This window comes from Motacilla alba, chromosome 18 (assembly GCF_015832195.1).
Source record: "Motacilla alba alba isolate MOTALB_02 chromosome 18, Motacilla_alba_V1.0_pri, whole genome shotgun sequence".
In the NCBI taxonomy this organism is placed as follows: domain Eukaryota; kingdom Metazoa; phylum Chordata; class Aves; order Passeriformes; family Motacillidae; genus Motacilla; species Motacilla alba.
The window spans coordinates 9813178-9827669 of record NC_052033.1 but is presented as its reverse complement, the minus strand read 5'-3'; the positions used below and the strand labels follow the sequence as shown (position 1 = coordinate 9827669).

Sequence of the window (14492 nt, the reverse complement as noted above, 5' to 3'; positions counted from 1 at the left end):
ACCCAAACCTCCCTGCGTGGCAAGAGCACGAGGAAAGCAGCGAGTGTCAGGAAAGGAACAAGGGGGATCCAAGTGTGCCCAGCACCCCAGAAAGGCCAGAAGCCCCCAGGCTCACTGTACCTTCACTGCCATGATCTGCCCGCTGGGCATGTGCCGCATCTTCTCCACCACCCCGTACGCACCTCGGCCCAGCTCCGAGATGGGCTCCAGGTCATCGGCCTTCACCTCGAAGTTCTGCGGGACAAAAGGCAGCAGTGTCCTGGGGGGTTGTGCTGTGCTGTGCTCTGCCCCCCAGTGCAGCCCTGCAGCTCCTCAAATGCAGCCCTGCAGCCCCCCAGTGCAGCCCCGCTGTCCCCCAAATGCAGCTCTGCTGCCCCCCAAGTGCAGCACTGTTGTCCCCCAAATGCAGCCCTGCTGTCCCCCAAAAGCAGCCTGAGTTCAACCCCTGAGGAGATGACCTTCAACATGAACAAAGAGAAATGCTTTGGGTGAAGGCTTTAAATCAGCAAAGGAACTGCAGAGGAGAGTAAAACAACGCTGTTAGCAACCCCCTTGCTTGAGAATGGTCATTTCCAGGGGATTAGCTGCACCTTAGCACAGCAAGGAAGGAATTTCCAGGGTGGAAAATATGAAGGGAGCCCACGTGCCAGGGGAGGCAGAGGGTGAGTGCTGGGCAGTGCCAGCCAGCAGCTCCAGCTGCCCACCCTGGGCTGCCACCCCCCCAGCCCTGGCTGCAGGAGCACAAACACCAGGAGCCACTTTGATACTCCTGCCTGCACGTGGCTCGCAAGCCCCCAGAGCTCAGGAGCTCCCTGGCTGGATCTTCTCAGCTTTTATTCCTCCAGCAGCTGCTTTTCTTTCAGGTAAAATGGGCTGTGTTGATTATAACAGCTGGCTGTTTAATTCTCTGCCCTTTTGGGGGTTTGAAGTGAAGCCATCCCACAAGCAGCCAGCCCAGGATGGTCTCTGGTCCCAGAGGTGCCTCAATCTTACCTCCTCACCAATAGAGATGCAGGCTTTGGAGTCCAGATCTCTGGGTGGTCTGCATGAAAAAAAAAAGGGAAAAGATTTGAAATATTCCCTACAAAGATGGATTTTCCCTCAGTGACTAAATCCAGCCCCCAAGCCATGCCCTCACACCTTCCCTGCGGCCCTGAGCAGCCTCCTGGCTCTGCAGGAGCAACAGATCCACAAAGCCACCCCAAAAAAAGGGAAAAAGTGACTGGAATTGGCATTTCTCACAGCCAGCCTGCCCCTGCAGGAGCCCAGAGGGATTCACTGTGAAACAAGGCAGGTGGCAAGCACCAAACCTCTGCCAGCCTGCAGGAAAAGTGGATTAAATGGGCAGGAGCATCCCAACCTGCTGTAAATCACCACCTGAGTCACACAGCACGGGCTGACAGGCTAGAAACACTCAATCCACAGAAGCAAAGAAAGCCAGGCAGGCTGGAGGTGAACAAAGTGCCTTAAAAACAGAGGGATTCCTTCTGAGGGCTGAGTAGGCAGGGGAGGGGATGAGTTTCATGCCTTGACCACACGCCTGCTGCCCAAACTGGTGGCCAAAGTGCCACACCAGTGGAAACGGGGGCCCATTCTGGTTTTTAACCTTTTCTTTTTTTATCTTTTTCTTCTGTTTTTTATCTTTTTGTCTTTTACTGCATCATCCAGCAGCACATGAGACTGAATGATGCATTAGAGACCCCTGGGGAAAGCCAGGGCTGTGAAATCACCACAGAATCCCTGCACGGTTTGGGTTGGAAGGGACCTTAAATATCATTTCATTCTGCTCCCTGCCACGGGTAGGGACAACTTCCACTATCCCAGGGTGCTCCAAGCTCCATCCAGGTGCCAGCCAAGGCTGGAAGGCAGCTGGGCTTCGTGGTTTGCTTTTCATTCTGCCCCAGTGCTTGCAGACTTACGTGGAGCTCGTCTGTGGTTGCTCAAATGCTTCTTTAGGAATTTTCAGCCCAGGGTTTCTCTTCTTGCCTGAGAAACACGAAAGAGGCAGAGGTAAAGAAAGGCACTTTTTTGGTTGTGGTTGTTGTTTGGTATGATTTGTTTGGGGTTAATTTGCAAAACACAGCTTGTCTATATTTGCTGAGCTCATTTAACAGCAATGCCCAGCCAGGCTGGTGGGGCAGACTCGGGGCACAGAGTTCAAACATAAAGTGCCTTTGTTCAGCAGGGTTTCATTAAAACCTGCGAGCTCTGCCTGCCAGCTTGGTCCAGAAAACAGGCAGGAGCTCTGGCAAAGGCAGGCCAGGAGAACATGCAAAGGGAAAGGTATTTCTCCTCCTACCCACATAGGAACCCTTCAAACACTTCTCAGATTTAAAACCATTCCAGATACAGAACTTCAAACCCTGGCAGGATGAAACATCTGCTGAAAATTGCACCTGAAAGTGCAGACTGTGATTCTGTTCAACTGCACGTTTCATCTCCTGGTCACTGAAGTTGTGCAAACCCAGCAAAAATAAAGCAGAACTCAAGTTTGGAGGCTCCAAAGCCATTTGTTTCTATTCACACTGGCCAGCCAAGCTTTCCTGAGCTGGATGCAGCTCAAGATGTGAGGCAGCTCAGCTGCAGCTCTCCTGGAAAGGGGCTCCAAAGCAGCAGCCACGAGAGCCAGGCCGAGCAGAGAACCACAAGGAGCTTTTTATGACTGCACAGATCCAGCCCCATTTCAGCATGGGAGAAAACAACCTGGAAACATCACCCATGGCACCAAACCCCAAGGGAAACATCTGCCTGCTTGGCTGGGTAATAAAATCCCCCCCAAAAATGCACAAGCATCTAACTGAGGTATTCAGCATTTTTAATATAGTAATTTCTATTAATTAGCCTTTTTTTTTAAGCAGGAGTTTTACTCTGTTCCCAACCCTCTCTCTCAATCTTCACCTATATTTTGGTCCATCGCCCCCCAAAAAGGCACAAGCATCTAACTGAGGTATTCAGCATTTTTTATCTAACAATTTCTATTAATTACTCATTTTTTTAAGCAGTTTTACTCTCTGTTCCCAACCCTCTCTCTCAAATTTCACCTATACTTCGGTCCATCCCCCCCCAAAAAGGCACAAGCATCTAACTGAGGTATTCAGCATTTTTAATCTAATAATTTCTATTAATTACTATTTTTTAAGCAGTTTTACTCTGTTCCCAACCCTCTCTCTCAATCTTCACCTATATTTTGGTCCATCCATAAACTTCACCTATAATTTGGTCCATCTCCCCCCAAAAAGGCACAAGCATGCAACTGAGGTATTCAGCATTTTTAATCCAATATTTTATATTAATTACTATTTTTTTAAGCAGTTTTACTCTGCTCCCAACCCTCTCTCTCAAACTTCACCTCCACACGTCTGAATTTGTTTTTCCTTTTGACACATCAATAGATGCCCGTGCATCCCAGTGCCAGAGGGGTGCTGGATCAAAGGGCAGGCACTCGGGAGGAAAATGACCTGTAGGAATCAATTAATCAATTCAAATTAGCTTTTTTTTTTTTTTTAGAGTTTTGGTTTTTGGGTTGTTTTGTTGCTGTTGTTGTTGGGGTTTTGTTTGGGGTTTTTTTAAGGGTTTGTTGGGTTTTTTTTGTTAGGGTTTGGTGTTGTTTTGTTTGGTTTTTTTTTTCATTTTTAGTGGTTTTTTGGGTTTTTTTAGTATTTTTTTTTCTTCATCTGCTCCAAAAGATGGGATCATGCTCTCTCCTTTTGACAAAGTCATTCCAGGATGGGGCAGGCTGCAAGAACCCAGCTGACACCTCGTGGGAACAGCATTTATTGGGAACCCCTGTGCACACTCACTGCTGGGATTAGGAATCAACAGAGCTGTGAGTGCACACAGGGAAAAAAAATATTAAAAAAAAAAAAGAATGGAAAAAAAAGACAATTCTCTGCTCCCAGGAGCTCCCAAGCTCACACAGGAAAAGCAAAATAAAAGCAGCAAGAACAAAGAACAGCTCTGAGTTTTCCCAAAAAGTAAAAGCCGGTGTGTAAGGAAGCAAAAACAATTCTGAAAACCAGTGGAGGAATTCCTACAGCGAGCAGAGCTGCTCTCTGACCCTTCTCCTTCCAGATTTTTGGCTGTATCCAGGGAGCAGAAGTGAGGAACAAGCCCTGCTCTGCTGGATGCTCCAAACTCCCTCTCCTGCCCAAGGAGCTCTCCTCCATCTCTGGTTTGAACACTGGAGATCGCCAGCAAATTTTTATTCTGTTGAGTTTTCAATGCAGGATGAGCGGGACTCTTTGGGTGGAAAATCTGGGGTTTTGCTCCTCTTGGGTTGTGCTGGAATTTTGGGATGGGCAGTCAGGCATTGCTGGGCAGCCACGCTGATTTTTGGAGCCTGGGAGCTCCAGATTCCCTCTCCTGCCCAAGCTGGGCCAGGTGCACCTCAGATCTGGGGGATGTTCAATGGGGAGAGCTGTTCTGGATGCTGGCACGCCATCCAAAACAAGGAATCTCAAAAATACAGGTCTGGCAGTGCAGGCAAACAAATCCCCTGCCAACAAAATCCCTGCTCCTCTGGCATTCTCCAAGCTGCCACCCCAGCCACCTCTCTGCATCCTCAAGGAAACGAGGCAGGCACAGGAAAAGCGTCCCCAAACTGATTTTGCACGTGGAAAAGAAGACACAAAAATCCACCAAATTGCCTGTCGAGGACATAACTGCTTCTTTTAGGGCTGAACTGTCCCTGTGAGCACTCAGCAGCTCCTCCTGGCAAACCCCAAGGATTGACTCTGCTGCAGTCACACAACCGAAAGCAAACAACAAACAGGCATTTGCGCTGTTATTCCCTTTTTTCCACTTATCCTTCGTGGCTTTGCTTGCACCACCCCCTGTGCTGTCCCCGAGGCTCAGGGACCTGCTGTGGGAGGGAGAAAATGAAACTACTGGAAATGAAACTGATTTCAACTGGACCCAGAGCAGGTTGTGCAGCACTGACTCTTCTCTTGGTTCACGAGTGGTGTCAGCAGAACCAGGGAGCAAAAAGCCAAACCCAAATAAACACCAAAAGCCTTTCCTCCTAGAGAAATAAAATCTGCATTTTGGGGAGTTTATTTGCCTTGTCTCCTCTTCACAGAACACAATATTTTGAAACTTTGCCATTTTTTTGAAGCACAATCTGTCCATGCCTTCGAGCTGCCAAGGCACAGGCAGAGTTTAACGTTCCTTGGGGGTTTTCTTTTCAAGAAAGCAGAAAGCAACAACAGCAGCTTGAATAAGACATGGGTTTCATGATGGCACCAGGAGGAGGGATGGGAAATGGGAATTGCCACGGCCAGGATTTGCACCTGCAGCAGCCAGAGGTGTGTGGATGGTGAGGGGCTGTGCTGACTTGATGGTTAGTAATGAATCCTGGGCTGAAATCAGGGTTTTAACTGGATCAGGCCACATTTCTGAGCTCCTTTTGTTCCAACATGCAGAGCACTCGTCTCTCCAAGCCTCTGGGGCCAAGGTCTGTGAGTGGTTTGCAGGAAGCAGCAGCAATCCTGAGCATGGCACTGCTCTAAAACCAAAAGAAGCAGCAGAACCACCCCAACAGGCTGCAGGAACCAGGATCCTCCTTCACTCCGGAGTTCAACAGTCCAGCTCACACCACTGACCTTCTCCCCAAACACAAACACACTACTTTAAAGGCTTTTTTTTTTTTTTTAAAGGAAAAGAATATTTGGAAGTCTCAAGATCAGTTCTGTTCAATAGGAACTGCCAAGCAAGTGTCTCCGTGTCAAAATAAAATCCCCCACTTTGCCAGAGCAGACATCAGCTTGGGAGCATTAAAATCATCTGCACAGGAGCTCCAAATGTGGGGGCAGCTCAATAACACACAGAATTGGATGGTACCTGTTCCATGCACCAGAAAAACAGCATTTTCTGCAGTGTTTTTATGAATCATTACTATTTTTAGCTTTGTTTCCTGGACAAAGCCACCGTGTGTGTTTATCTGCCGGTCTGTGTCGCTTGTGGCCCCTTTTCAGCCCCATCTGAGCTTTTGGAGATTGCAAATCTGGGAAAAGCAGGTGATTCAACAAAGGAGTCCCCAGCTCAGGGACTGAAAGACAGAAGCCACCCATGGCAGGCACACAGGCTCCAGGTGCTTCAGGCACCAAACAACAGCCCAGGGCTCCAGCCTGGGGCACACCCCAGCAGTGCAGAGGGCATTTACTGCAACCCTCGGGCATTTGCAGCAAGGAAAGCCCCAGTGAACCTCCACACACAGCTCCAGGTGCAGAAGGTTCAGCAGATGGGATCGTGCATCTGCTCCCCAGCACCCAAAAAACCATGAATTTTCTGTGTAAACAACCCCGGGAGCCTTGCTGGTCCCCGAGCCTTCGAGCTGAAGCTCATTTGAGAGCTCTCCCTGCAATTTGGCACACGGAGACATCCACAAGCACTTGACTCAAAAGCCAAGTTTTAAGAATAATTGAGGGAGAGAAAAAACCAAGCCTGGTTTGGAGTGATGCTGAGAGACATCTCCAGAATCCAGTTTTGATAAACAAAACTCCCAGGGTATCTGTGACATTAAGCAGAAGCTTAAATCTACTTTCTTTTAGCAAAAATAAAAAAACCAACAACAAAAAAAAACAAATCTCACAGTAAATACAGAACCTGGTGCTGAAGAAGGCGCCACCTTTACAAAGCCTTTCCTGCAAGTTCCATCTCAGGATGAAAGGAAACAGCCTCAAGCTGTGCCTGGGAGGTTCAGATTAAAGTTCCATCTCAGGATGAGTGGAAACAGCCTCAAGCTGTGCCTGGAGAGGTCCAGATTAGAAATTAGGAGGAATTTCTTCACCGCAAGGGTGGCCAGGCACTGGGAGAGGGCCCAGGGCAGTGGTGGCATCACCATCCCTGAGCAGATGTGGCACGTGGGTGCAGGGTTTAGTGGTGGGCTCGGAAGTGCTGGGTTAATGTTTGGATCCAGTGAGCTTGGAGAGCTTTTCCAGCCCTAATGATTCCCTGATTCTGGGGTTCTGAGGCCAGCACTTGGCTGCAGCATCCCTGGAAGCTCCTGTGCCCCAGCACCGACCCCGACTGCTCCTGCAGGGCCCAACCAACCCCGAGAACCAAAGCAAGCCTGAGAGCAAAACTGGGACAGGAAAAAGAAACCCTGACTCGATGAAAACACATCCAACGCTTCCCTGGGAAGGTCTTAAAGCCAATTCCTGAGGGAGGGGAGGAAAGCACATTTCCAAGGGGCTCCTGAACCTCTTCCCACTGACAGAGCACAGGGATGGATGCTGTTAACCCCCCTCAATTAAAGAGAAATATTTAATTGAAAAAGGAAACTTCAGCATTTCACAGTGAAAAGGACAGAGAATAACAAAGAAAGGGAAGACAGAGGAATTTGCTGCCCACACGGGCTGTAACAGAAAATAAACTTTGACTTCTGAAGGAAAATCCCAGTCTCCAGCCTTTTCACTGCAGTCAGAAGCTTTTTATGATATAATCCAAAATAAATGGTTCCTTGCCACAAAAAGCTCCTATTTCCATCAAAGGATATTAACTGGTTCTGTCTTCACCACAATTTATTATTAAAAATGTGTTCAATGGCCATGTAGCAACATTTCCTTTCAAACAACGCTCTTAGGCTTCTAACTTGCTGGTAAAATCTCCCAGGCAGGAAATGCCTCTTTCCCCTATTTTTTAGGAGATAAAAGTGGCTCATTTACGATTCCTGTCTCTCCCAAGGATTTTCTGTGCGATTTCTTGGAAGGTTCTGAAAGCTAAATGATCTGGTTTTCCCCTATCAGCTGCAGTCTCCGTGTGAGCAAACTCCTGCCCCAAAAATGAGGGCAAACTGGGAATGTTTGGTGGGTTTCCATGGAAGAAAAGTGAATTTTGGCAGCTCACGGGCAGCTCCCAAGGCTCCACAACCAAAGCCTGGCCCCATCCTGAAGTGTCACTTTGCAGAGGGACAGGACCCACGGTCATGACTTAGCTGCAAAGCTCCCAGTCCAGATAGTTCTGGCAAAACCAAGGAATTCAGATTATTTCTTTTGTGTCCCAGCCACCCTGGAGATGCTGAGCAGGAGACAGTTCCTCGTGCAAAGCCTCGGTGTGCAAGTGCAAAGGGCTTCTTTTACCCCCAGCTCTGCTTCAGCCACATTTCAGCAACCGTGGTGGGTTTGGTGCTGCCAAAGAGAACTTGAAGCCTTGCAGGACACCCGGAAAAACCCAAATCTCTGAGAAATTCCTGGACACAAACACTGATACCTCAAAGCAGCACCCAGGGCGGAGCAGGGTCACCTGGAGCAACTGCTGCTGTAGGTGTAGCAACCTTAAATTTTAAAAATATTTTGACAGAATGACCAAAAATGACCAAAGAAGTGGAAAAAAAAAATATTTTTAACAAGTATTACAAATGATCTCACGGGTTCATTATTTCTATTTGTGGATTCTCATGGTTGTTCCACAGAGCACCCTGGCACAGTGGGAGGGCTGGGGATGTCCTGTCACCTGCCCCAGCACCAGCTCGTCACCACTGCCCAGAGCTCAAGGTTTGAAGCTTTTCATCCTGCCCAGGTCTCTCCCCCGAGGAATTAAATTCTTCCCCCCCACGTGGGGACACCCCAGGCCAGGGTGAGAGGAGCATTCCTGGTGTCCCCACGGTCAAACACTGCCCACTCCAGACTAAACAAGGGCCATGAGCACAGCCCAGGGCTCCCTGCCGAGCTGAAAAATGAAAATACACAGAGATAACAAAGTCTACTCTCCATGAGGAGAAGCCTGCTGCTGGAGCTGCACCAGGACTCCTTCTGAAATGGAAATCCAGCCCTCAAAGAGAACACAGAAGGGGGTACGCTCCTCAAGCAGCCTCTTGTGCTGGGTTTTGTGGCCACATCCCCACGTGTCTCCCCCATGTGGCATCTCCACCTCCCCCCCACGGGCTCCAAATGAAACCCTTTGAAATTTGCCCTTTGGGCAGCCCAAGTGTGGAACCAGGCTCTGGATTTTGGATTTAGATGCCTGTGGGAGGGAGCTGCAGGTGACAGGAGGGGGGTGCTGGTGACAGTGGTTTGGTGACCGTGGTGGGGAGGCACAAGGGAAGTTCTCTCAGCCCTTCTGCCCCCATGGCTGGGCTGGGTGCCTTGGCAACATTCTGGTAAAGGTGCCTAAATCCCCTTTGTGCCAGGGACAGGCTGGGCGAGTGGCTGAGCTGTGCCCACCACCCAGTTTGCAAACGCAGAGTTTGAGCCAAGCCCTCATTTCTGGAGAAAACCAGAAGCCAGGTGTTCATGCAAGCACCAATGACACACAAAGTGGGCCTGAAAATCTGCTTTAGGACCCCTCATTAAGCCACAAAAAGAATTTAATGTGCAAGAGATGTTTAAAAGCTGCAGAAGTTTCAACCAAAGGCCAAGGGATGGGATGAGGTGGATTTGTGCTTTATTTTTCTCCTTGAAACCTGAGGGAGCTGCTCTCTCCTTAGCCCTGCCAGTGAGTGGCCAAGTGCCACTGCCTGCCCTTCCATCACTGCAGCTGGATCTGCTGGAAGCAAAGGGAGCTGCCCCGGGGATGGTGGCACAGGACAGGGACATTCCCCACACCTCTGTATCTGTGTCTCGCCTCGTGGCTGTTTGCAACAACTCCTTGGAAACAGCAAACTTGAGCTGTGTTTCCTTAACAACACTTCTGGGCTGCCTGGGGAATGGAGCCGAGCCTGCCACGGTGCTGGGGCCCAGGTGGCTCCCAGCTCCAGGCTTCCCCCTCTGCTCTGGATGCCACGGAGCTGCTGGCACAGCTGGTGGCTGCTGGCACAGCCAGCTCATGGCCCCACGGCGTCCACACTGCAACTCGCACCTTAATATCTGAATTAAGGCATTATTTCTTTTCCTTTCTGTCCCCAAGAGTGGGAAAGGCAAGAGCATTTTTATGGCTGTGGTGAATTTTTCCAACGTGTACCAGGAGGAGAGCACAGCAGGAAACCCTGAAACACTGGCACGCCACAGGAGAGGAGGATGCTGCACTGGCATCCCATCGTAATTCCCAAGGCTCCCGAAGGGAAGAGCACGGCCTGGCACAGCCTGGCATGGCCTGGGCACAGCTGCCCCAGTGACCAGGCACCAGCTGATCCCAAACTCCACGTGACACCATCAGCACCCACAGGGAATGGCAAGGATGCAAGTCACTGTCCTGTCCCGAGGGTGGCCATGGCCAGCCCCCGTCTGTGTCCCAGCATCCAGGTGTGCCCCAGCACCCATTCTGTCCAGCGTCTGTCTTCTGCTCCCAAACCCAGATGTGCCCCAGCACATGCCTGTCCCAGCACCCAGATGTGCCCCAGCACCCATTCCTGGCCAGCACCTGTCTGTGCTCCCAAACCCAGATGTGCCCTAGCACATGCCTGTCCCAGCACCCAGATGTGTCCCAGCACCCAGATGTGCCCCAATACCCAGCCATGTCCCCCACACCTAGATGTGTCACCAATACCCAGCCATGTCCCCAACACTCAGATGTGCCCCAGCACCCATCCATGTACCCAACACCGACCCATGTACCCAACACCCATCCCAGTCCCGGCACCCACCCCTGTCCCCAGCACCCATCCCTGTCCCAGCCCTCAGCCCTGTCCCAGTCCCCATCCCTGTCCCATCCCCATTCCTGTCCCATCCCCATCCCTGTCCCATCCCCATCCCTGTCCCATCCCCATCCCTGTCCCATCCTCAGCCCTGTCCCATCCCCATCCCTGTCCCATCCCCGTTCCTGTCCCATCCCCGTCCCTGTCCCATCCCCACTCCTGTCCCATCCCCATCCCTGTCCCATCCCCATTCCTGTCCCATCCCCGTCCCTGTCCCATCCCCGTCCCTGTCCCATCCTCAGCCCTGTCCCATCCCCGTCCCTGTCCCATCCCCGTCCCTGTCCCATCCCCATCCCTGTCCCATCCTCAGCCCTGTCCCATCCCCATCCCTGTCCCATCCCCATTCCTGTCCCATCCCCATTCCTGTCCCATCCCCGTCCCTGTCCCATCCCCGTCCCTGTCCCATCCCCATTCCTGTCCCATCCCCATTCCTGTCCCATCCCCGTCCCTGTCCCATCCCCATTCCTGTCCCATCCCCATCCCTGTCCCATCCTCAGCCCTGTCCCATCCCCATTCCTGTCCCATCCCCATTCCTGTCCCATCCCCGTCCCTGTCCCATCCCCATCCCTGTCCCAGCCCAGTGCTTGCCCCGGGCTGTCTCCATCGCAGGGCTGAACTCGCTGCTCTGACTCAGCCCTGCAAGCTGTAATAAACTCGGGGCAGGAGAGGCTCCAAACCAAAATAGCAGGGCTGTGCAGGGAGCAGCGAGGTGCACCCGCTGAACTGGGGCAGGCTTGAGCAATGCCAGGGTTATTTGTGTCCCGGGCCCGGGTCAGCCCTGCTGAGGCACCCACACCGCCCAGACAAAGATCTGCCAGGTAAAATCACAAGGTCAGGGCTTGGTGCCTGCCTCAGCCCGGCCTCCAGCAGCAGAGGCTCTGAACAGCACCAGGAGAAAACGCTGGAGCGAGGCAGAGCAGGGAGCGCTGCAATACGGACTCCAGCAGACTCAATCTGTGGCTCCTGCGGCGCAGACACGGACAGAAATGTCACCAAACTCTGCAAATATCAGGACCTATTTGCCTGCCTTTCAGCAAGCTCTGTATTTCAGTAATTCAATTCTGAAGGTAATTTCCTGATTCGGGCTAATCTCTCTTACTCTGCCCATTTTCCTCTTAACACACCCTGCAGAAGGGCTGCAGGCTGCTGGGTTACTCGTGACAACACTGAAACCAGAGGATGCAATTCCTTCTTGTTTATCTGCACATTTTGGTTACGAGAGTCTGTCTGTCCCCCTGATAAGAGTGCATTTCCAAATCTTAGAGGAGTTCAGACCTGCTGAGTGTGAAGCAGAAGAGCCACATTTGATAGAGATCAGAGGTGGGATCCTGTGCTAAGACATGCCCTGGAGGGGGGCTGCAGGGACCCTGGGCAGGGGATAGCTGACACAGCTTTGGGGCGATTCTGGAACCCCCCACCAAACAGACCTGACCCCCCACAGCTCCTGCAGGGAGCTCTGGGATAATCACAGGCTGGAGCAACCGCCCAGCAGGTTTTGTGGGACACCAGCACCCAGGGCCAGCGTGCAGATAAAAGCTGGTTGTCTAATGGAGATGATCCTACAGGTATGGGTGTTTAGGATCCTCTGTGTCCTGGGGAAGTCACTGACACCTCACTGAGCAGTTTCACGGGCTCCCACACTGGCCTGGACATCCCAGCACCATGGACTGCACTTCCAACTGGGCTCTGCCCCATTTCCTCTACCCCACTGCAGTGCTGGCCTGCAGGAAAACCAGCAGGAGAGGAAACGGGGCCCTCAGTGCCCATTTCCACACTCAGAGATCAGCAGGGAGCAACCACATGCTGTGTCCCAATGCTAACAGGGAGGCGACAACAAACAGCTTTGCCAGACAATGTCCCTTCCTAGTTAATGTCCCTTCCCAGTTAATGTCCCTTCCCAGCCCAGTCACTTCCAGTCTACCCAGGGAACAGTGTGGGGCCACCCATCCTGCTCCTGCTGAGCTGCTGCCAGCACCATGCTGGCACCTGCAGATGTGCCAAGGCCACACAGAGCCCTGCCCTGCCACCCTGCCCTGGCAGGCAGCCTGGGATCAGCCAGCTTCCCTCCAGACAGCAGCTGCAGCGCAGAGCAGCCCGAAATCCATGGTGCCTTAGGTGCTGATGGAGGTAGGAGTGCTCTGCCTGTCTCCAGCTTCCAGCACAGGCCGGGGGAGGTGGCAATATGAAAATCCCTGTTAGAGCACTTTGGCTGAACCCACCTGGCGTGTGCACCCAGCTCCAACGGCCTGGGGGAAAGGACACAGCTCCCCCCAAACTGTAGCAGGAGCAGGCCCTGCAAACCTGCCTAGAGGCCCAGGACAGGCAAGATGCTGAGTCATGATGACTGGGTGTTAGGAGCCCCTCTCTCCCGCTCTCTCGGACCCTGGCTTATCTCTCTGTAAGGCTATAGGTCACTTTCCTTTAACCCCTACCATTGGACAATTCTCGATCCCCTCTTGCCCTATATAAACCCCTGTTTCTGCCCGGCTCATCAAAGAGCTGTCACTGAACCCCTTTGCAGAAAGAAGATAATAAAGGACATCGCTGCAGAATATTCCACACAGCCTCTTTCCTCTCGTCTTTTCCTGGTCTTCCGAATGCCTGCTGCATGCCCCAGCCGAGCCTAGCAAGCCCAAGAGCTGAAATCCCTGATGAGCTGAGAATCACTGAAGCTGAGTATCACTAAAGGCTGGCTAAGGCGCAGGATGGACGGGCTCTGCTCAGAGCTGAGCTATCCGCCTTGGATGCAGCTCCTGGGTACACCCCGCAGCCCAGCCCTGCATCCTGGTACAGCCCAGCCAGCGGCATTTAAAACCAAACCTCTGTGCCCACAGCGGCAGCAGCACACTGCAGGAGCAGCACCTGATGCCAGGGAACGCCACCCACCTGGGGCAGGCTGTCCCACACAGCCTCCTCGAGCTGCTGCAAGTGGGAACGCTCAGCTCTCTCCTGATTCTCCCAGCTGCAAGAGGCTCCGTGAGGAGCAGGTGTGAGATACAAAGCTGTGTCTCGTGTCAGGTACATACAGGCAGCGTGTGTGCTTGTGATTGTGATATGTATGGAAACTGATCATAGGACAATTAAAGGATGAATTCCAAAAAAAAAAATAATAACTGAGAGAGTAAAGCATGGAAGAAGGCCTTTGAACTTATCCTTTGTTTGCAATTAACTTTTATAGCATCTGAAATAAAGCTTTAAGGATGTTGCTACTGGACAGGAACTTTTTGCACGTAGCTAAGGATTAAACAGCTTTGCAATAATAACCTTTTGAAGTATAATTTTAGAATATTGCTTGTAGTAAGGAACTTTGAAAATATAAGTTTAGAATATATGTAAAGGAAATATGCTTATCTCAACACCTTAGCAAAACAGTAAAAAGCAGCTTGAGAAAGGAAGATGAACATCAACCCAAGGATTGACAGCTTCGACCAAGGGAAGCTGGACATCACTGCTAGGAGATTTATAGTCTTTGCAATTAAAAGGTGGGCCCACATCTGGAGTCTGGACCGCACCAGCGGGAAGACCTCTTTCTTCTTTGGGAAGTCGGACCCCACCATCTGGGAATACTCCTTTCTGGGGTACATCCTGAGAAAAACTAACTCACAATAGTGTATAGAATTGCGACGTGAAAATTGGGAATAGAAACTGCTGAAAAAAACTTATGTGTGCCCCTATAAATATCTGTACGCCCCAACCATCGTTGTGCAGTTGGAGGGAAAACTTCCCCCACTGTACCCGGCGCTGTTTTGCTCATACTTTACCACATTAATTAATAAATTAGTTACTACTTAAATATTAGCCTAGTCAAGCTTCATATTTATAACACAGGCAGTGCCTCTGACCCCCGGGATGAAGATGGGACGAGGAGGTGGTGGAGCAAGGGATGGAGCAGCAGGAGGTGCACACACGAAGTTCAGCCCTA

General features: G+C 51.2%; 1 protein-coding gene across 1 annotated transcript in view; it reads right to left on the bottom strand.

The window, feature by feature from the left end:
- MAP2K6 (mitogen-activated protein kinase kinase 6) overlaps window positions 1-14492 on the bottom strand; it is a 48767-nt gene that overhangs the window by 17186 nt on the left and 17089 nt on the right. The window contains exons 2-4 of the mRNA XM_038157233.1: window positions 1920-1986; window positions 994-1042; window positions 121-234 (exon numbers count right to left, since the gene is read on the bottom strand). Coding sequence (XP_038013161.1) covers window positions 121-234; window positions 994-1042; window positions 1920-1986 — 230 coding nt within the window. The remainder of the gene's footprint in view (window positions 1-120; window positions 235-993; window positions 1043-1919; window positions 1987-14492) is intronic.